At 42.5% G+C, this 23,777-nt stretch overlaps 1 protein-coding gene across 1 annotated transcript in view; it reads right to left on the bottom strand.

The window, feature by feature from the left end:
• Positions 1-22,070: 22,070 nt before the first annotated feature.
• LOC147731312 (putative methyltransferase DDB_G0268948) overlaps positions 22,071-23,777 on the bottom strand; it is a 395,842-nt gene continuing 394,135 nt past the window's right edge. Inside the window, exon 7 of the mRNA XM_086958722.1 lies at positions 22,071-22,372. Within this exon, the coding sequence (XP_086814848.1) occupies positions 22,279-22,372 (94 nt within the window). The 3' untranslated portion in view covers positions 22,071-22,278. The remainder of the gene's footprint in view (positions 22,373-23,777) is intronic.

Raw genomic sequence — 23,777 nt, forward strand, 5'->3', positions numbered from 1 at the left:
GACAGAGCAAGCTCCACTGCCAGTGCTCATGAGTAGCAACATTTTTGATGAGTAGGAGCCTGTACCAGTGAGACTCACACTGGAACTTGATCAGACTGTATCATCAGGCATTAATGAGAATGTTATCTTTCAAATTCGAGAAAAAAGGGCAGCTCCAAGTAATATCTTTCTATATATACACAAGAGGTTTTTTGGAGAAGGGACTGCTTGTTACCCTACTGATTCTGTCACCATTCTATGGACTACATTCCCATTGTAGTTAGGGAATTATACATATACTAAGCTACCTGATTTTGATGAAATAAAAGGAGTATTTGGATCTGGTTATTCAGGACCATGCCTGTATCAATGAAAACCCCTGGGGGAGGGCTTTCTTGGCTGTGATAACAATACCTATTGTGATAATTTCTAATATGGAAGAACAAAACATTACATTGATGGGTAAGCATTACAAAGAATTGACAATCTCCCGGCAGGCTGGTTATAATGCTGCTTGTTGTCCTATTATCAAAAGTACTGACACATCATTGTATATAAATTGTTCTGGATTAGTGATGCATAAGGAGACGATCTCTTTGGTAAGGGTGGATGATTAAAGCACTGTCGGAATGAATACTCATACTCACTATTTTGCTGTAGGTTTTGATAGACCAATTTACGCACACCCAGGTTTCTTCTTTTTGTCTAATGGAACTTATTCTGATATGCATAATGGAACAAATGATGCAGCACTTGGGATGGTGCTACCTTTGGGTGTGCCTTGTAAACATGCCAAGCCTAGAGTAAAGTGGGTAAAAATGACACTAATGAAGGAATTTTGTGAAGGAGTCATAAATCTTGAAGTCAATAATTATAGTAATGAAATCACTTTCAGATGCATTCTATACTCCATAATTACATTTGGTGGTACTGCTATGGCCAGGGGAGAGAGAGCTAGAGAAGACTTTGATTTAAGCTGCAGATATTGTCTAACTCTACAGTAACAGCTTTATGTGACATCACCACCCAATTGGAAAGTATGCGAATATATTCTGAGCATACAAGATATGCAGTTGATTTCTTCCTAGCTAGGAGTGGTGGTGTGTGCGCACTAGTAGGAGATCAGTGTGTAGTCGGGATCACCTATATGGAATAGAATATTACCCAATACATTTCAAACATTCTAGAAAATGTTAAAGGAATGGAAAACTGGGAACTGGAGTTGGTCACGTTTTGGCAGTTGGGGCTGGATTCTTGAAAAGGTGATTTATTTCATCATAATTTCTGTCTCTTGTTGTGTCCTTGCTCAGTGTGTTCCCTTCTGTTGTTCTTATTGTACCACCTTTCTCATTCCTAAGAAACGCATATTGATTCATGACACAAATGCTGCAATTATGTTGCAAAAAGAGGTAGACAGCTCTCTGCGACTTATTACAAGTAAAAGAGAATACATTTTTAAGTCTTTTACCTCGCTACCTAAGTCATATTCGATTTATGTGCTTCATCTGGAACTGGCTTTACTTTATATCATGGACTCTATTAAAATAGCACCACTCCTACTGTGACATTCGATCTGGAGGTGGGACACAGTCCCCCTTACGCAAAATCTAATAACAACTATTTTAAAATCAGATAACCACAGCAGGATTAGGTGGATAAAATACATGGAGTCAGAACTATTTGCACTCGGTTTAAGTCACCTTTTTAACGATCCCTCTATCTGTAAATCCCTACCCAAGCGGAAAGTAACTGAGATGTTTATTAAGAGAGCCCAATATTTAAGAGGGGAAAAAAAATACCATACTCAGTCGGCATAACTGTATGATCTAACCCTAGTATTGGAGGAGAATAGCTATTATTATCTGGCTGATGTCACATTCCCACAGCACAAATATATCTTGCTTAGATTTTGTTTAAATCTGTTTCCTCTGATGGTGGGGTATCCAGGGAAGACATATAAACATTCAGTACTTTTCCTATGTCCGTTTCATAACTTATTTACACAGGATGATCTTCATGTTTTATTTTTTTGTGGCTTCTGCTATCAGGAAAGGCGTAATTTTATCGTACCAATTTGCAAGAGCTACAATTATAAATACTATGGGGTAGCACTGTTTTTTCTCAAATCCTAGCAAAGTTCTTTTGTGTGCTTTTTGTTAGCGTAATTTTTATGGGCATGTATGAAAAAGAGGAAGCAGGTTGGCACACAGGACAACTTAAAAGTGACTTTCATAAATCTTTATGGCATTATGTATATAGATTAAATTAATTTTTATATAAACTGTATGGTAGCATATTTTTAAGATTTAGGTATTAAACTATTTTTATAATGTCTTGTTCTAAAATGTGATTGTAAATCACAATAAAATATTTTTCTGACACTTTTATGATCTTATGTGTAAGATCGAATAAAGGATTTGATTGATTTATTTCATCATAATTTTTGTCTCTTGTTGAGACCTTGTTCAGTGTGTTCCCTTCTGTTGTTCTTTTTGTACCCCCTTTCTCATTCATAAGAAAAGCATATTGATTCATGAAACAAATGCTACAATTATGTTGCAAAAAGAGGTTGACGATTTGATACAAATAGATGAGGGCATCCTCAAGACTGCTTCTCTCCTTTCAGCCCCACTTCCTGATGTTGAGAATATGGAATGTGTATATAATCATATTGTGTATATATATCTATATCTATATCTATATCTATGTCTATATATATATATATATATAGATATAGATATATATATGTATATGTGTGTGTGTGTGTATATTTATATATATATATATTCACTTAAAAAAACATAGGTTTCAGGCCTTATATAGTTAGGAATTGGCATTTTAAAAACCTGAAACCTATGGTTTTTTAAATGAATTTGCAAGGTTTTTTAAATGCTAATTCCTAACTATATCAGGCATGAAACCTATATCTTTTTTCAATAAATTTCAAAGGAATTGTAAATGCTTATTCTATTAGCGGATAACGTTTATATATGTTATTATCCTTCTGGAACCACCCGAGCAGCCATCTTGCTTCTCAGGAGAAGTGAGGCACAAGAGAGCACAAAACAAGAGTGGAAAACGCAAAAAGGGGGCAGGGTTGAGACCCCCTGACCCCCTAGCCCTTCTCAGGAGGTCCCAGAAGGACCACCAAGTGCAAAAAAAATTATTATTTTTTTAAATCGCAGGGTACGCGCACGGTACGTGTACCCTACGCGTACGGTGCGCGTACCCCACAATTGTTTTTTTGTTTTGTTTTTTTTGCCCTTGGTGGTCCTTTTGGGACCCCCTGAGAAGGGCTAGAAGGTTGGGGGGGTCTCTACCCTGTCCCCTTTTCGTGTTTTCCACTCTTGTTTTGGGCTCTCTTGTGCCTCAGTTCTCCTGAAAAACAAGATGGTGGCCAACACTTCCTGGTTTGGACAGTCTACTGCCAGACAATCAGAAACTTGCTCGGGCACATAAGGGTACGCGCATGTACGCGTACGGTACGCGTACGGTACGCGTACGGTGCGCGTAGGGTGAGCGCATATAGATATATAATTTGATCAAATTCAATTTTCCGAACAACTACTGGAGGGATATTCACCAAATATAGAAAAGGCACTACTGCATACCTGTCCCTACCATTTTGCCAAGTTTGGTGTAATTCTGTTCAGCCGTTCGGGCTGTAGCCGTGTCTAAAGGTCCCATAGAAAATGTCAAATTCAATTTTCTCAAGAACTACTGGAGGGATTTTCACCAAACATAGCAAAGGCACATCTGCATACCAGGCCCTACCATTTTGCCAAGTTTGGTGTAATTCCATTCAGCCGCTCGGGCTGTAGCCGTGTCTAAAGGTCCCTATGGAAATTAACATGGGGAAAACACGTTTTGGGATCCCCCTTCCGCCCCCTCGTTTGACGAATTCCCCCGAAACTTTCAGGGAAGGAGCGAAGCGGAGCTGGCCAAAATTCTGGAAAATTACATACAGATTCCTTAATCTGCGCCAAAGTTATTCCCAATAGAATGTTGAGCGCATATAAATATATAATTTGCTCAAATTCATTTTCTCAACAACTACTGGAGGGATTTTCACCAAATATAGAAAAGGCACTACTGCATACCTGTCCCTACCATTTTGCCAAGTTTGGTGTAATTCCGTTCAGCCGTTTGGGCTGTAGCCGTGTCTAAAGGTCCCATAGAAAATGCCATTTGAAAATTTTCAGATTCAATTTTCTCAAGAACTACTGGAGGGATTTACACCAAACATACAAAAGGCACTGCTGCATACCAGTCCCTACCATTTTGCCAAATCTGGTATAATTCCGTTCAGCCGTTCGAGCTGTAGCCTTGTCAGAATGTCCCTATGGAAATTAACATGGGGAAAACACGTTTTGGGACCCCCCTTTTTTTTGGCCCCCGCTTGACGAATCCCCTCGAAACTTTCAGGGAAGGAGCGGAGCGCGGCGAGGCAAATTTAAGGAAAATTGCAGGCAGATCCCTCAATCGGCGCCAAAGCTATTCCCAATAGAATGTTCGGAATTTCCTATGGTAGCTAGGTCCTAACTATATATACCTACTGTCGACCGCCAGTAGGTAATATATATATATATATATATATCCAAAAGAAACAGGAGACCCAATTGTGAAGAGAACCACTGGAGTTTTAATGTTTCAAAGTTAATGGCATCACGCTGACAGTTACCAACTCGGAGAGTCCCAATCTCGTTTTCTCCTTGCCAGACGCGTTTCAGGAACCACCTGTTCCCTTCCTCAGTGGCGTTGTGTGTGTTCTTAGCCCAAGCGCTCACAATTTCCAAATTTAAATCAATGTCACCTGCCAACTAGGGCGTGGCTAGCAGCACGGCATTCTGGATATGATAGTCCTTTTAAAAAAACCAATGGAAGCCCTGTGACTTCAGTGTACACATAATTAAATCCCAAGTGGGTGAGTGTGAGCCGCCGTTTGATCGCTGTCCTGCTTCTCCGATGCCAAATTGCATAGAGCGAGCGTGACCCTGTAATCACGCGTTCTCCTCTCCAATCCACAGCGCAAAACTCCCCAATGGGTGCTTGCATGGATGCCGCTCAGCAGCGGGTTCTCTTCCTGACCGGGACGGCCAGTAAAATCCAAAAGAAACAGGAGACCCAATTGTGAAGAGCACCACTGGAGTTTTTATGTTTCAAAGTTAATGGCATCACGCTGACAGTTACCAACTCGGAGAGTCCCAATCTCGTATTCTCCTCGCCAGACACGTTTCAGGAACCACCTGTTCCCTTCCTCAGTGGCCTTGTGTGTGTTCTTAGCCCAAGCGCTCACAATTTCCAAATTTAAATCAATGTCACCTGCCAACCAGGGCGTGGCTAGCAGCACAGCATTCTGGATATGATAGTCCTTTTAAAAATCCCAATGGAAGCGCTGTGACTTCAAAATATTGAATGGCGTAATGAGTATACTATGTTGGTCATTGATATTACCAGCCTGTACACGTGTATAGCGCACGAAGAAGGGCTGCTAGCTATTTCATGGTTTCTAGAGAGTAGACCAGTGAAATATTTCGAGCATAATAAGATGCTGCTTGATTTTTTGCAATTCTGCCTGAACAATAACATTTTTCTCTTTGGCAAGGACTTATTTAAACAGCTTACGGGAGTGGCGATGGGTACCTGCTCCGCCTCCAGCTTCGCGAATCTTTTCGTGGGGTGGTGGGAGGAGCAGGTGGCCTGGTCACCCGCTAACAAGAAATGGAATGACCCCGTGAGGGGTTGGTACTGTTATATTGACGACCTTTTTATAATCATGGAGGGATCAGTCGAATTGGCCAGAGAATATATTGAGGTACTAAACACTAATCACAAAAATCTTAAGTTCTCAGGAGAAGTAAGTCAAACAGAAGTCAATTACTTAGACCTGACAGTGTTTATTGAGAATGACAGTTTGCAAACTAAACTCTTCCGTAAAGCGACTGCTGGGAATTCCACTCTATACGTGACCAGCAGTCACCCGAAGAGTCTAGTTAACAGTATACCCTATGGGGAATTGCTCCGGATTAAGAGGAAGAACACCAATGAACAGGAAGTCCGCAAAGCGGCGGGTAGCAGTATACAAAGGTTCAAAGCAAGAGGGTACAAAGATGGGGTACTCAGACAGGCTTTGAGCAAGGTGAACAATCTAGAAAAAAAAAGCGCTGCTAGAAAACAAAAAAGTAAAAACTGATGGTCAATCAATCAATCAATCAGTGACACTTATAAAGCGCGCTACATACCCGTGGGGTCTCAAGGCGCTGGGGGGGGGGGAGCCGCTACTGCTCGAACAGCCAGGTCTTCAGCTTCTTCCTGAAGGAGAGGTGGTCTTGGGTCAGGCGCAGGTCGGTCGGGAGGGAGTTCCAGGTCTTGGCGGCCAGGTGGGAGAAGGACCTTCCTCCTGTAGTCGCTCTTCGGATGCGGGGGACGGCGGCGAGGGCGTGGTTGGCTGATCGGAGGTGGCGTTTGGGAGCGTAGAAGTTGACTCGGCTGTTGAGGTAGCTCGGGCCTTGGTCGTGTAGGGCTTTGTGTGCGTGGGTGAGGAGGCGGAAGGTGATTCTTTTGTTGACGGGGAGCCAGTGAAGGTCTCGCAGATGTCCGGAGATGTGGCTGGTTCGTGGGATGTCGAGGATGAGTCTGGCTGAGGCGTTCTGGATCCGCTGGAGTCTCTTCTGGAGCTTGGCGGTGGTCCCGGCGTAGAGGGCGTTGCCGTAGTCCAGTCGGCTGGTGACGAGGGCCTGGGTGACGGTCTTCCTGGTCTCGGTGGGGATCCACCAGAAGATCTTCCGTAGCATGCGTAGGATGTTGAAGCATGCCGAGGAGACGTTGTTGACTTGCCTGGTCATGGAAAGGGAGGAGTCCAGGATGAAGCCCAGGTTGCGTGCATGGTCTGTCGGTTTGGGTGCGGTGCCCAGGGCGGGAGGCCACCAGGAGTCGTCCCAGGCGGAGGGAGAGGAGCCCAGGATGAGGACCTCCGTCTTGTCCGAGTTCAGTTTCAGGCGGCTGGTCGTCATCCACTCGGCTACCTCTTTCATCCCTTCGTGCAGGTTGGCTCTGGCGGCGGCGGGGTCGTTGGTCAGGGAGAGGATCAGCTGGGTGTCGTCGGCGTAGGAGATTATGCTGAGGTTGTGTTTGCGTACGATGGCCGCGAGGGGGCTCATGTAGACGTTGAAGAGGGTGGGGCTCAGAGATGATCCTTGGGGGACGCCGCAGATGACTTCGGTGGCCTCTGACTTGTACGGTGGTAGGCGGACTCTCTGTGTTCTCCCGTCGAGGAAGGAGGTGATCCATTCCAGCGCCTTGTCCTGGATTCCGACGTTGCTGAGGCGGTGGGGCGTTTAGACTTATAACGACCTACTCCAGCAATGCTGCAGATCTTAAACGCATTATGCGTAAGCATTGGAATATCCTTATGACAGACAGTGTTATAAAGAAAGACTTACCCTCTTACCCGTTGGTGACTTTTAGGAAAGCAAGGGCATTGAAAGACTACCTAGTTCATAGTCACCATGAAAGTTTAAACCCAAACCCAAGTCAGAACCCATGAGAGGCTTCTTTCCTTGTGGTCGCTGTAAGGCGTGTAAAGTGAGCAAACGTATTGTACAATACAATGTGCCAGGGGTTAAGAACCAAGAAAAATACAAAAATTTCTCACTTGTACCACGCCATATATTGTGTATTGCCTGACATGTCCTTGTGGCAGAAGGTATGTCGGCAGCACAACAAATCCAGTGAAATTGAGAATTCTAGAGCATCAAAGAGCGATCCAGAATGCGGATGTGAGTTATCCTGTGGCTATACATTTTGATAAGGAACATGCACGTAACAGGGATCTGTTATCATATTTTTGTCTAGACTCTGTCTCCTTCAGTGTGAGAGGGGGAGACAGATTACAAAAACTCAGGCGACTTGAGTCGCGATATATAATTGATCTGCAAAGCAAAATGCCTATGGGTCTTAACATGCATGAGGACTTGGGAGTTCATTTAATATGACTGAAATAGTGAATATGATTGAGGATTTCTACTGCTAATCATGAACTTTGCCCCCCTTTATTTGCTATGATGCATTGTTTAATGTTGCATATGATTTGCGATATGTGATATATTTTGTTGGTTGAAGTACTGTACTGATCACGTTTATTTTGATTGAGGGGACATTTGCCCATTCAGGGCAGGATAATAGCACTGATGGTGCGGGTCTGGGTGCAGACGTATACGCATTGAATGGATATGATTGCATCAAGATATGCCCATTCAGGGCGATACACTCATGGTCTGCATCACTGAGCGATAATGTGAATTATCTTGTCCTTCGATATTTATGAATTGTCTTAGGCGATTTGCATTACGCTGCTTTTATTGAGTTTACAATATTGTAACTTATGTATGATCCACTCTAAGATGGCGGCCATATTTTCGTCAATGAGTCCTACCTCTATGTTGATATGACACGTGATGGTTTTAAATGGATGATGTTTGCCGCGACTTTCGTTTCATTACTGAAGAAGGCCGAGTGCCGAAAGCGCGTTCTTTTGAATAATAAAATATTGTGAATACAACCCTGCGCGTGCTGCTACCTGATTTCCGCAGGATTGCGGTGAGGGATCCTTGGAGCTGATATTTATGTCGGGTGCACCCCCGACAAGCAGGCACCAGCCTCTGAGTGCGACAGGCAGGTGTGATTGGAGCGTGAATATATATATAGGAATATATATATATATATATATATATATATATATATATATATATATATATATATATATATATATATATATATATATATTCACTGAGGTTTCACTCATGACATCTCAAATGATATCACTGATGGCATCCCTGATGACATCATCCAGTGAATGTGTGTTTCTGTAAATTTTAAATAGTTTTCATATATATCTATGCCAAGGTCTATTCAAGAATAAGTCGATGTAAAAGTGCCTGAATATATTATTTAGTAGATGCATGACTGACTCTATAAGTCACTGCTTGAATGCATGGATTAGTGTCTAGACTGTGAATGTCTCTCTTAGTCTCTCACTTGGTGTGTACGCAGGTGCATGGGTTGGTGAGTAGCTACATCAGCGTGTATATGTGTTTTCTTTGATTGTACGAGTATCTGTATGGGGGTCTGAGTGTCTAAGTGGGTGTGTGGGTGGTGTCTAACTCTGTGCATGCATGTCTGAATGGCCGATTCACTGGTTCTATAGATTCAAAAGTGCATCTCAGAAGGGCTGTATAGATAGCTGACAGTGTGAACAGGTGTGTTGATTAGTGAATTGATGTCTCAGTTGTATATATGTGAGTAACTATATATGTTTTTACACACTATATGTGAGTTTTGGGGTGTATAATTGACTACGTGAAAGACAGTGATTGCAAGAGTGTCTACATACAGGGATGTGTACAGGTATTAGTGATTGTGTAAGAGAGTTAGTATGTGATAGTATCTATATAAATAAGGAAAGTGATGTGTGTATAAATAAGGCAGGTGTTGTGTATATATCTGCATAGGTGAGTAAATGGGTGTATGATTGATTTTTGGCATGACTGAATAGATGTGTGAGTAACTCTATGGATCAGTAGCACTGTGTAAATGTATATATACGTGTTTGAGTGGATATTATACTGATGTAATGATGAGTGACACCATGAATGAGTGACTGTATCAGTGTAAATCTGGCTCACAATATATAGATAGGAATCAGTGGATGGATATCTAGAATCTGGTATTGATGTGTCTATGCTTTTCAAAACGGTAGTTTGTATTTTAGAGTGTGTGTATCAAAGGTTATATTACAGTGTGAAGAGGTGTGTCAGACTATCACCTGAATAATATATTCAGTGATGTCATCAGTGATGTTATTTGAGATGTCAAGAGTGATGTCACTGACCATGTCATGAGTGATGTAATATGTAACGTCATCAGCAGTGCATTGCAGGCATGCGAGCTATAGTTAGCTCAACTAACTATAACAGGCGAATTTCTCTGGTTTTATATGGGTCAAATGTCCAACTAACTATAACGTCCCTGAAACCTATGGTTTTTTCAGTGAAATTCAAAGGTTTTTTAAATGCTAATTCCTAACTATAAAGTCTGTAAAACCTATGTTTTTTCAGTGAATTTCAAAGTTTTTTAAATGTTAATTGCATATTTTAATATTTATAAAACCTATATTTTTTCAAATAGTTTTTTAATATTTTGCAACTCTATCATCCTTTTTTTAAACTTTACAAATGATGTAATCTTTTATATCTTCCCCACAAAATATGTATATCTTTTTTTAATTTTTTGTGACAAAACTATAGTCCCGAACCTGCAGTCTACCAAGCTCGATCAACACACAAATTCTATCCACCACATTTAAATGATGCGCATTTCATATCCAACGGGGTTGTGGCACCGCGTTCCACATAACAACATGTACATATGAGATCGTGCCAGCTGCTACTTTGGTATGCGACAGGTATGCACTACCAAGCCACACTTTACTTCATGTACGTATAGGGTCATGCCCGCTGCGTGTTGTGTATGCGACGAGTGCACGCTGCCACGCCCTGTGTTACATCATAAACATACGATGTCGAGCCGCATACGCCATTCCCTCATTTTTTTTGTCTCAAAACTATATCTAAAAAACTTTAAAGTGTATAAGACGGCAAGCGAAAATAAAAAATATTTTAAACATTTACATATTTCTAAATGTAATAAACTTATATTATAGTAAATATATTTTCTCAAAATCACATAGGGTGTGTCCTCATTGCGCACTGGCTGCGCGATTGCCATGTAACCATAAAAAAAAGCATTTCATTAGTTCATAACATTTCCCATTGTAACAGTTCGAAAACCCCACCCATTTTAGTCAATATCTGTACTACATTTCATGAGACACACCTCTTCTGCTTAGAGAGCTTTGTTCAAAGCTTTTTGCAATATACACATATCTTACACTACACACAACATGCAACCATCATTTTCATCAATATTCATGCTCTGTAAAGTAGCCTTCCACCTATGATACCCATACACCTAAAAGTTAAATTACCAAAATTTTCTCCAATACCACAGGTAACATGGTTGCATATGCTGTCCACAACACAACATAATATAGTACGGCCCATAGACAGTAGCATGCATATATAATGAACACAAGGACACAGATAGATAGTGGAAGTGGACATGGGCACATACGCTCAACTTCATTTTATTACCAAGGTGACATATCAAGTGACATCTGTGCTGGATGTGTGTGCGGTAAGTGTAATCCAGCCTTCAGGAAATGGTTGCTGCTAGCATCAACTACAACAGTAATCATTGGATCACACGCAGAGATTCAATGTTAAAAGAATCAATAATTTATGCTGCAGTAAGGTAGGGACAGTAAATGTGAAATAATACAGAAATAATTCCATCGTAAAAGAACAACAACTTGTGGTATACTGACACACAATCAATGGATCTGAAATAATACTCAAAAAGATGATATCATAAATGCTCCATCAGTTCTAGTGCACTCACATAACCACATCAAAAGCAGTCAGCATGTGCACAGCCACCGATGATGCGTGCTGTAGACAGGCCGTACTAGGAGCAATATCTGTTGCCATCAACACTGGATCATCTGCAATACCGACTCAATCTAAATTATGAACACTTGCGTCTGCAGTGTAGGCCATAGAGAGCGGTCACAAAGGACCCACAGGTACGTAAAGTGACTTCACCTACCCAGTTTGGCCTCAGAGAAGCAACAAAAAAGAGTGTGCAAAGACTGCAATGATACATATGAATGGTGCAGACAGTACACACTGGAGCAATGTCTTTTCCTACAGGACTACCTCATCTACAATAGCGACTCAGTCGCAATTGTGAACACTGCTGTCTACAGTGTATGCCAGAGTGAGCGGTCACAAGGGACCACAGCCACATGGCATTCACTTGAGCTCTACAGTTTGCAATACACAAACTACAAAAAAACATGTGCAGAACCTGCAATAATGCATATGAGTTGTGCAGACAGAGCATACTGGAGCAATGTCTTTTCCTACAGAACTGCATCCTCTACAATACCTACTCAATATCAAATGTGGACATAGATGTCTGCAGTATAGGCCAGCGAGAGCGTTTAGCAAGGTCCCACAGCCACGTGGCACTGACTTGAGCTCTACAGTTTGCAATACACGAAGCAAAACAAATGTGTACACAGCCTACAATGATGCATATTAGTGGTGCAGACAGAGCACACTGGAGCAATGTCTTTTCCTACAGAACTACCTAATCTACTATAGCGACTCCATCTGAATTGTGAACACTGCTGTCTGCAGTGTAGGCCAGAGAGAGCAGTCAGCAAGAGCCTACAGCCACCTGGCATTCACTTGAGCTCTAAAGTTTGTAATACACGAAGAAAAAAACGTGTGCAGATCCTGCAATGATGGATAATAGTGGTGCAGACAGAGCGCACAGGAGCAATGTCTTTTCCCTTAGGACTGCATCATCTATAATACCGACTCAATGTCAAATGTGGACACTGAAGTCTGCAGTATAGGCCAGAGCGAGCATTCAGCAAGGGCCCACAGTCACGTAGCATTGACTTGAGCTCTACAGTTTTCAATACCCGAAGCAAAGAAAACATGTGCGGAGCCTGCAATGATGCATTTGAGTGGTGCAGACAGTGCACACTACAGAAATCTCTTCTCTTACAGGACTGCATCATCTACCATAGCAACTCGATCTGAATTGTGAACACTACTGTCTGCATTGTTAATTAAAAGCAGTACTCACACACAAAACCATCAATACTTTTCCTCACTCCCTCTTTACAAAATAAAACAACATAAATTACACAGAACTCTACAATGAATAAATCAAAACAATTCGAATTGGGATTTCATCTATCCACAGTCTACACTATTCACAGTTCCTTTGGACTTGCAAGATGAATTTGGTAATTTCACTAGACGTATAACTGAGATAAAAAATCTTCATGAATCAAGTATACTAAAACAATATTGTGTATGTTTCAATAGACATTCTAAATACTTAACTACGTAATTCTGTAATTAAACGATCACCACGCAATCTAAATTGGGAACCCTGTGAACCACAGTCTACACCAAATCCAGTGGTCATTCACAACTCACAGCCACATACCATTGGATTCGGAAGCACGGAGTTGGTTGCACCTGATCAGAGCGGGTACACCGAAATCATTACAGACTTTAACTTATGACATCCTCAATCATAGAATCAAAACCACATTTCACTGTTTGCACCTGCTGTACCACAGTATACTCCACCGACTACTGTAAACCAAGCCCAATGATCAAGTGCAGCAGTTAGCTATGGAAGCACAGACTGGGATGCACCTCAACCAGACATACCTCTGAGAAAAGCAAGCAACAGGTAATATCAGACATCATTCATTGTGGTATCAAGACAATGTTCCACAGTTGAGACCTAGAGTTGGATGAACCTGATCGAATTGAGAGTACCTTCATCTCCACTCTCAAATGCAGTTCTAACATCGTACATTGTGGAGTCAACACATCGTTCTATTTTTGGAACCTAGAGTTGGTTGCAGCTGGTAGAAGGGAATACTTCCATCTGCACTCTCAGAAGCAGTTCTAACATCATCCATTGTGGGATCAACACACCATTCCACTGTTGGGACCTAGAGTTGCTTGCACCTCATCGGAGGGGGTACACAGAAATCATCACAAACTGTAACTTCTAACATCCTCAATCATATAATTAAGACAGACCCCATTTCACTGTTTGGACCTGCTCTACCATGGTGTATCCAGCAATACCAGTCAACTAAGCCCAATAACCATGTGCAGCACTTAACTACAGAAGCACAGAATCAGAAGCCCCTCAACAGACAGAGTTCTGTGAAAAAACAGCAACAGGTAATATCGGGCATTGTTCATTGTGTGATCAAGACAGCGTTCCTCTGTTGGGGCCTAGAGTTTCTTACACCTACTCGAAGAGAGTACCTTCATCTCCACTCTCAGATCCACTTCTAACATCATGCATTAAGGGATAAAGACACCATTCCACTGTTGGTACCTAGAGTTGGTTGCGCCTCATCAGAAGCTACACACAAAAATCATCACACACTTTAACTTCTGACATTCTCAATCATAGAATTAAGACCTCGTTTCACTGTTCGGACCTGCATACCGTGGTGTACTCCACCGACCGGTGTCAACCAAGCACAATAATCATGTGCAGACGTTAGCTACACAAGCACAGAGTCTGATGCACCTCAACGGAGGGAGTTCTCTGAAAACCAAGCAGAATGTAATATCAGACATCTTCCATTGTGGAATCAAGACACCGTTCCACTGTTGGAACCTAGACTTGGCTCCACCTGGTGAAAGGGAGTACCTTCACCTCCACTCTCAAATGTAGTTCTAACATCATCCATTATGGGATCAAGACACCATTCCACTGTGGGGACCCAGAGTTGGTTGCAGCTGGTCAAAGGGAGTACCTCCATCTCCACTCTCAGATGCAGTTCTAACATCGTCCATTGTGTGATCAAGACACCATTCCACTGTTCGGTCTAAAGTTTGTTGCACCTGATCGGAGGAGGTACACCGAAATCATCATAGACTTTAACTTCTGACATCCTCAATCATAGAATCAGGACCACGTTTCATTGTTTGGACCAGCTGTACCGCACTATAGTCCTGCAACTACAGTCAGCAAAGCACAGTAATCCTGTACAGCAGTTAGCTACGGAAGCACAGAGTGTGATGCACCTGAACAGAGGGAGTTCTGTGAAAAGCAAGCAGCAGGTATTATCAGACATCATCCATTATGGGATCAAGACACCGTTACACTGTTAGGACCCAGAGTTGGTTGCAGCTGGTCGAAGGGAGTACCTTCATCTCCACTCTCAGATACAGTTCTACCATCGCCAACTATGGTATCAAATTCACCGTTCCACTGTTGAGCCCTAGAGTTGGTTGCAGCTGTTCGAAGGGAGTACCTTCATCTCCACTTTCAGATGCAGTTCTAACATCGTCCATTGTGGAATCAAGACACCGCTCCACGGTTGGGATCCAGAGTTGTTTGCACCTGGTCAAAAGGAGTACCTTCATCTCCACTCTCAGATACAGTTCTAGCATCCCCCAGTATGGTATCAAAACACCATTCTACTGTCGGTACCTGTCCGATTACTGTGGTACTATTGTACAGAGCACTCCACGCTCCAAGGCCTCCTCCTGGGCTCTGTGTGCCTGTGTCGCGGTAGCCAGCGTTAATCTCAGGAGCCTTCCGAGCTCTCAGACCTCGGCCCAGGTCCTTCCGCCGTTACGTGGTGGGCCCTCTTTCACATACAGCGGTGTCGAAAGGTGAACTGTGGCGTACATATGCGTCACAGCGGCCATGGCTGTTTCTGAGTACTAGCAGGTTGAGAGCATCATTCAAGCACCCACCTTCACTCACAGCATCAGCCTCGTGGCGGTCTAAGCTGCGCAGACCTGGCAGACACGTTCGCCAATCCTGAAGAGAATCACACCCAAAGAAACATGCCTTTTATTCATATCCCTACGCTAGCCTTGTGTACGCTGAGCCAGCCCACTTCCCTAAACATTTGGGGAGGGGGGGGGCACGTACACACTACCATTCCGTAATCTTCCCTACTGACTGTACTATCATGCTTGCGTCCACTGTCCACTTCACTCAATTGACCATCAGTGTATGTTGACATGTACATATCTGTTCTCTGCATACTCATGTCTGTCCAGCACATCCCCTCAAGACTTTGCATTGTATACGTTTATAATTGAGAATTACTTGCCACCTTTGCACATACTTTGCTCTCATCTCTCCCCGCATTCTGCATAGTGAGGCAGAGGTGCCATGCCATGTTTAGTTTGTATACATGGCTAGCCACGGTTCCCACAGTATGTAGTGTCATTGTGTCTGCTACATGCACATGTAGTTTGTCATGTTGAATGTCATTATATAATGTAGTGTGTTTATTCACGAGCAGTGGTTTATTCCATTTACATATCGCTGTCTTAAAGAGAATACTAAAGTTTTTCTCACAGGTGAATTGTGTGACCACAATGGCAGTCATTCATTACTATCCAAGAATGTCCAACTACACGACACTTCTAAGCTTACAGCCCCCAACCTTGCGTCCTTTCTTAAAAGCACGCCAACTCTCACAATCCGACTAACATTCACACAGCTTTCTAACGACAGTTATCTGCTTCTCAATAACATACACTCCTACGGAATGTGAGCTGGCATACCGCATGACCTTACTGTTTCAAACACAGTAACTTCCTGTGGCAATATCTATTCCCAACCGCACAAACTGACTCCCAAACTTCAACGTGGCCTTCAATTCCTAGTTTGAAAACACATTTCAAGAAACCAACCAAACTAAAAGCACCTTTGTTAACAACAGTAGTCTCCCTCACTTCTGCAAAATAAATGTATCGTCTGCAGATACCACGAACATCAAATAAAATACACTCCCTTTTAAATACGGAATTTTTACACAATTTTCAACACATGTCACACTCAAGGTCTGGCACACTTTTTTAACACGGTCTCATACAGCCTTCTAACACGCTTTCAAACTGTTCTTCTTTTAATACCAGACTACATTCAGCTATATTTCGATCATCTCTGGAATAACAGGAACAGTGCCCATAATTCTCGCCCTCTTTGCGGCCATCCTACTACTAATTCTACTTCTAGAAATGGCTACGCTCTCTATGGTAAAAACTATGTCAGACAAAATACGCCTCTACACCAAGCTACATCAATACTGTAAAAAATGGAAAAACTTTTCAACTACCTGCCTCTATCTATTATCGGAGCTAGCTACAACATAACATTTATCTACACTTATGCCATATGTGTACAACCATTGTTTGATTGCAAAACTTGCCCATGTGACTGGCGAATGGATGTATGCCTTGCCAACATCTCAACAATCGCACCAGATATCCAGCAGGTAATGGAGTATCTTGAAAACAATGAACATGATTGTTCTGGCAGCGGAGAAATGGCGAATGCAATGCAAAAAGGAATCGCAGCTGAATGGGATTTCAGCGCAGCTGCAAAAGATCTCCTGCAACGTGTGATGTTTCACAACATCGCAGATTGCCAGATTGCCTGCCCATTCAAATTACCGCTCCAACATTATAGGAACATTACTGTCCCTTCGAGGATATGAATTGGATCGTTTCGCTTTTCTCACAAGATGGTAACAATAGCCTCTTGGAACATTACTCATCTCAAATGGCTGAAGAACTTCTGGACTGGAATCTCCAAGACTTGTAAGAAACTCACATTATTCTTGAATGGATTTTTTTTCCATCTTTTTTACTTTTTCCTTAAATTTTTTTATAATACGCTTCAATCCTACTACTTTGATATAATAACTTTCTAAGTATACTCAGACATTTGAACTCTATCCTCATTCTAACTAGGAATCGGTGATGTATGGCCTATGCAAATACGCTATTTACTTCCAAAATTAACCTAAACTCAACACCCATTTAGAAACCACGTCTATTCTTTGTGCACACACCTCTCTGCCTGCCTGCCTGTTCTTCACAAAGCCCTTTCACGCAATTTTACTCAGCCTCTGCTCAGAACCTCACAATAAAAATGTAAAAAGACGACTTTGTTTAGGAACTGGTTGGCACAGTGTGGTAATCGTAAACTACCTTTATTTTAATTAGCTACTCTGTAGGTCACATAGAACTGTAACATATAATGTGCAATTCGCTGATGCAGGAGCTTTGATTTGACTACAGCAGAGGCAATTGGAGTTTGTCTAAGCTCGATGCCTTAGCTCTCTACACAAGAATGTTTTCCTCAAAGTTCCAATGTGGGTAGAACTACTACCAATTCTGACATGCAACACATTGAATCTACTGTACAACAGATTGCTAACTATTCTACTGTTGATAATTTTCTGTTACAAAAAAGCACTGCCAAGGTACATAAAAAGTTTGATGACTACATTTTGCAATTTCGTTTTTTTAATTTCTTTATTTTCTTAAACGAAACATGTGGTAATCGTATCCTACCTTTATTTTCATTATAGAATGTAGAGTCTTTCACGTGTAATAGCTATTGTTTATTTCACATGCAACTGTAACATGTAATATACAATTCACTGATGCCGGAGCTTGCGTCTGAATACAGCAGAAGTGGCTCAACTTTGCATCAGCTGGATACCCTAGCTCCTGCACAAGTGGGTCCAATTATGGCACTTAAATAAAGACACTTTCTATATAATTTTCTAACTGCATCCCTTTATTACACAGCCACTTTCTTAGAAACAACTCATCCGACCATTTTCCTTCTCTGGCATTGCAACATTCTGCATTATATTCTTCACGATTATTCCTTTATTCCTTCTTCCTAAAACACTACATTCCAGTCTTCAGACCAAAGGGATGAGTAGTGTGTTTCACACTCCCTGTATAGAATAAACGCACACTAACACTACTTACACAGGTATGCTACAGAGGCCAGTATCCTACAACGCCCACAGCACATCACTTCACATCAATAAACTCACAACTTACACTCACAGTTTCATCCCCGAGTATTCATACCGGTACCACTAAGTACTTTGCCTCCCACTCCCACTATACTCTAAACGCATACTAACACCACCTGCACAGATATGCTACAGCACCCACTATGCTACAGCTCCCAGGGCACATCACTTTACACCACTCAGCTCGCAGTTTAGATGCACGGTTTCATCCACGAGTTTAGCGTACCTCAACTCTGCACCATCTCACTCTAGACAAAACAGCACTTTCACACCGGTAAGGGTAAATACTTTGCTGCTGCCAGTATACTACAGAACACTCAGCTCACAGCTTAGGCACACACTTTCAATCCCGAGTGTACCGGCTCCTCACCTCCACACCATCTCGCACTGGGCAAAACAGCACTTTCACACCGGTAGGGGTAAATACTTCACTTCGGCCAGTATGCTACACCGCCCGAGCACATCAGTGTACAGCACTCGGCACACAGTTTAGGCGCACTGTGTCATACCCGAGTTTAGCGGTACTTCACTTCTGTACCATCTCACTCTACACAAAACAGCACTTTCACACCGGTACGGGTAAATACTTTGGTTCTGCCAATATGCTACAGACCACTCAGCTCACAGTTTAAGCGCACAGTTTCATCCCAGAGTGTACCGGAGCCTTACCTCAGCACCATCTCACAGTGGGCAAAACTGCACTTTCACACCAGTAGGGATAAATAATTTGCTTCACGCTCCCTCTATAGCACACCCTACCCACCCTACACACCTCACAGAGCTCCTACTCTCCTCTTTCCCACTTTTTTCTCCCTTTTTTCGCCTTACTCGCTTCAACTGAATCACAAAATGGCAGCCAACATTTCCTCACAGCCTATCAGCAGCAAGCTTGTGCTTGTAACGCCTTAGCCAATCAGATGGCAGAATTCCCAAATATCGATATATGTACATTTGGGGAATGAAACCGACGTTGTGAGGAACAGCCAGGACAGGTGCTGAGAGCACCACTCACCCCATAGTGTTAGTAGGTCACCATCATAAAATAAATACTGCAAGCTTAAGAAAGAGCAAATGCAGCCAATTTAGTGCTGCACCATTCTCTTCCACTAGGACCACGTACCTGCAGTGCTAGGAGCAGTTTCATTCAGGGAAAATACAGGTGGGGAGAAACGCATCGCACACCCCATATGACAAGATGCAGGCATAGAGGGAGCCAGCTGAGAGCACCCTTGAAGAGACAATGCCACTTAAGGTAAGTGATTGGTTCCACACAGATGTTAGGAAAAGAGACGCTGCACATGCCCTGTGACACCAGCGGTCCCCAGAGAAAGAGGGGAGGAAAGGCCTAGAATGGCACAAAAGCAGGAAGGAGAGCACCGACACCTAAACTGTACTAGTGCCGACCCCATTGGGTCAGAGACTATTTAGGGACTGCCCCCAACTCTGCCTTCAGACTGAGTTGTGTATCTGCCCATTATAGGTCCAGAGAGAGTTGAACGTCCCAAGAGGCAGACTGCCACCACCATAAAAGCAAGGAGACCCTAACCCCCCACAGCGATCCTGAGTTGCACCTTGTCAAGGAGAAGAAAGGAATGGAAGAGGCTGCTGATAGGATCCATTAAAGCACTCCAACCTATACTACCATCCACAAAGTGGCTGATGCACATACAAGAAGGCGTTGAGCCCTAAAGCCAGGATAACATTTTTGATTGGTCCAAGAAGGAAGAAGATGTGCAGTCCTACAGACACAACAGAGCTGGCAGAAGGTCCCTTTGAGGAGAACTAATGCCACGTGGTCTGACATCACTTTGCGGCATGTGCAGAGAAGACATGCAATGTGGCTGAATGCCACATCACACATCGAGCAAGAAGAGAGTGAGGCACAATGCCACATCGTGAAAAAGAGTGACAATCCTGTCACACTGAAGAACCGGATGACCACAGGGGCGCCTGAGAGATCAACAAGGGGATTAGAATGAGGTCTCATGCCACTACTAGAGTGCATCTGCAGACACAAACCAGCTACCGAGTGGAGCGACATTCCTGGAGACAGCTGAATGGGAAAACTACATGTAAGCCGCCTGCAAGCACAAACCCCGTCTCTCTCCCCATGCTTCCCAGTGCGACTGTCAGTTCCCAAGCATCTTGTGCTTAAGCCAGATGACATCCTTGCTCCCAACCACATATGCCAAGGGAGAAGAACAGCTCTTGCAAAGACACTGTGCTACATGGCTGCAAAGTCCCTCCAGTCACCTTCACTCCTAGTGAATCATTAACACCTGCCATCCAGGTCTAACTGCAACAACATCATCATTGCCTGAACCAACGAAGGAGCTTCTCATCACCAGGTGGCGCATTACACTCACAAAACATCAAGGTACCAACAAGGAATTCCTGGCAACATGAGGGACCAAGGGTCCAGAGACTATCTGACAGTCCACCACACCTGGCTCCTGTTGGTAAGCACACCGACCATGAGTCATCCACCCTTGTGTTTGCGTGAAGGACTTAGCCATGATTCCGTCAGTGATCCTGCAGCGGCCCAGAGGCAGCCCACATTCAGCCTTGCACAGTCCATGTGGTACAGCGGCAACCCAGGGAAAAGGACATTTCTGCACACAGGTATCCTGGTGCAAGAGATGGTCCTGTCCACCGCTGTCCTGCGGACTGCCTCTCGAGGCTGTGAGACTGCATTGTTTTAGTTGTTTTCTTACATTCCCACCAGGTGAACTTTTTTCTGCTTTTCAATAAAGTTTGGGAGGAATGTAGTTTCCAGCTGGACAGGTTTTAGCATCTCAGCAGGCATCAGTTTACCAGCCACTCCTTTGAGGGCTGGTCCTACACCCACCTCAAACCCATCCAACACAGGCGTCACCGGTAAGGTGGTCCTGCTAATAAAAGGGCCGGAGAACATTTGCTAGCGGTCAGTCACTAGGAACCATACTACTGTGTCTGTGTCCATCATTTTTAAGTAAGTGGTCCTAGAGCCCACAAATTTGCATTTTCCTATGCAGTTTTTGGAAGAAATTGGCATATGTGAAGAATTTTAATACAGTGGACAGCAAGACTCATGTGGCGCATAGGACAGAGATAGGTAGAACTTTCTTATACACACTAGCCTTTCAGTGTCCCTCTTGTAGTCATTTGAGCTCTTGCCACACATACATTCTTCATCATGCATTTAAGCATGCACACTCTCCTACAATCACAAACGTGAACGCAACCCTGCGTTCAGATACATGTTTATATACAAACACACAATGTGTACTTAAAAGGCTGCTATTTACAGCTATCTCTGGCATACAGGAGATTCAGGGTTTGTGGAATGTGTAACTTGTTTATTCACATATTTGCTTTGCAGACAGCCGTCTTCGAAGTTCGGTACATATTCGACTATGATGGTTACTCTTATGTGAACTAAGTTTGACTTGTGATTGCAGACATTTTTGTCTGCCATCTTGGGAAGGTAGCACTATTTTAGAACAGGCTAAATCTGGTGACATGTACAATGAGATTTCAATGAAGTCTTACAATACACCATGCAAGTTTATATGCTGCTGATTATATATTTTATTAGGACTCAGTATTACCTACAAACGGCGAGGTATGCATACTTTTCTTTACACAGTGGTATATTGTGTAATAACTTCAGCATATACCATTTCAGAGATGCAAAGCAGTAACAAATTCACAACACATCTATTTCCAATTCCAGAAGCGTAGGATTTTCAAGATGTTTCATCATCGGGTCGTTAACTTCATTTGGGTGAGGGACAGGCAAGAATGCAGACATAGTTGTCACAGAACTCTAACTCAGTGTCTGTAGAGGATTCCCCCATAATTTCCAGAAAGCTGCAAAATTAAAAAGAGAGAGTAAGGAAGCAATAATGTATTGATTGGTTCAGAATAGAGTTTATAATCACTTAAGGTATGCTAGACCTTTTTTGCATTGTACCCGGCAATTAGAGTGAACCCATGCTCTCCACGGGTCACAATGCACAGGCATACACATCTTCAAAATGCTGGGGACTCACTAGGACTATTTTATTACCTTACTTTCTTTTGCCTTTTGATCTTCTCCTCTCCGAGCTTTGTATTGCATAAATTAAACTGCCTCAAATCTTTTATTCATACCACCAGAAATCGGTGTGTTTTGAATATGGTCAACCCGCCTTCATTCTAGAACTTCTATCTATCTATCTATCTATCTATCTATCTATCTATCTATCTATCTATCTATCTATCTATCTATCTATCTATCTATCTATCTATCTATCTATCTATCTATCTATCTATCTATCTATCTATCTATCTATCTATCTATCTATCTATCTATCTATCTATCTATCTATCTATCTATCTATCTATCTATCTATCTATCTATCTACCTACCTACCTATCTATCTATCTATCTATCTATCTATCTATCTATCTATCTATCTATCTATCTATCTATCTATCTATCTATCTATCTATCTATCTATCTATCTATCTATCTATCTATCTATCTATCTACCTATCTATCTATCTATCTATCTATCTATCTATCTATCTATCTATCTATCTATCTATCTATCTATCTATATGTCAATCTGTCTGTCTGTCTGTCTGTCTATCTTTCTGTCTGTCTGTCTTTTGTTAAATACATATATAGAAATTAGCACACATACATACGCACGCACTTATTGATGGTGAAAGTAAAAGTACAAAAACTAACATTTAAAAACAAAAAAAACATAACATTCACCAGTTATATTCTACTAAGCTAACTATAACTTGTGCCTCCACCATACACTGGTTAAGACTGGTTAAGACCTCACCTATTACATCACCCATGACATGTTAAATGACATCCTTGATAATGTCACTGATAGCATCTCACATGACATCATTGATGACTCGAAGAGGACGAGCCACTAAAAGCTCGAGCTAGGCTCGAGCCTGAAGCCTGGCTCTGGCTCAGCTCGTGGTCATGTTGGAACCTCAAGTCCATAACAAGCAAAACTTTCATGTGGATTCTGCTTGCCTCCCACTCTCTACACAAGATTAGAAGTGGGCAATATATTCTGCTTCACTGGCAGAATTGGCGAAATTTTGACCACTTTGCATTACGCTTGTAATGCGGAGTTCCAGTCAAACTCAGTCAAGTGCAGCATATTTTTTGCTCTTGTGTGGCTCCAAAATGATACGTTGGCAAGTGCGAGTGAGCAGAGATCTGATTGGCTGACAACACTTCAACCACCAAGTGTTGGCAGCC

Source organism: Lissotriton vulgaris, chromosome 2_1, assembly GCF_964263255.1.
Source record: "Lissotriton vulgaris chromosome 2_1, aLisVul1.2, whole genome shotgun sequence".
Lineage (NCBI taxonomy): Eukaryota > Metazoa > Chordata > Amphibia > Caudata > Salamandridae > Lissotriton > Lissotriton vulgaris.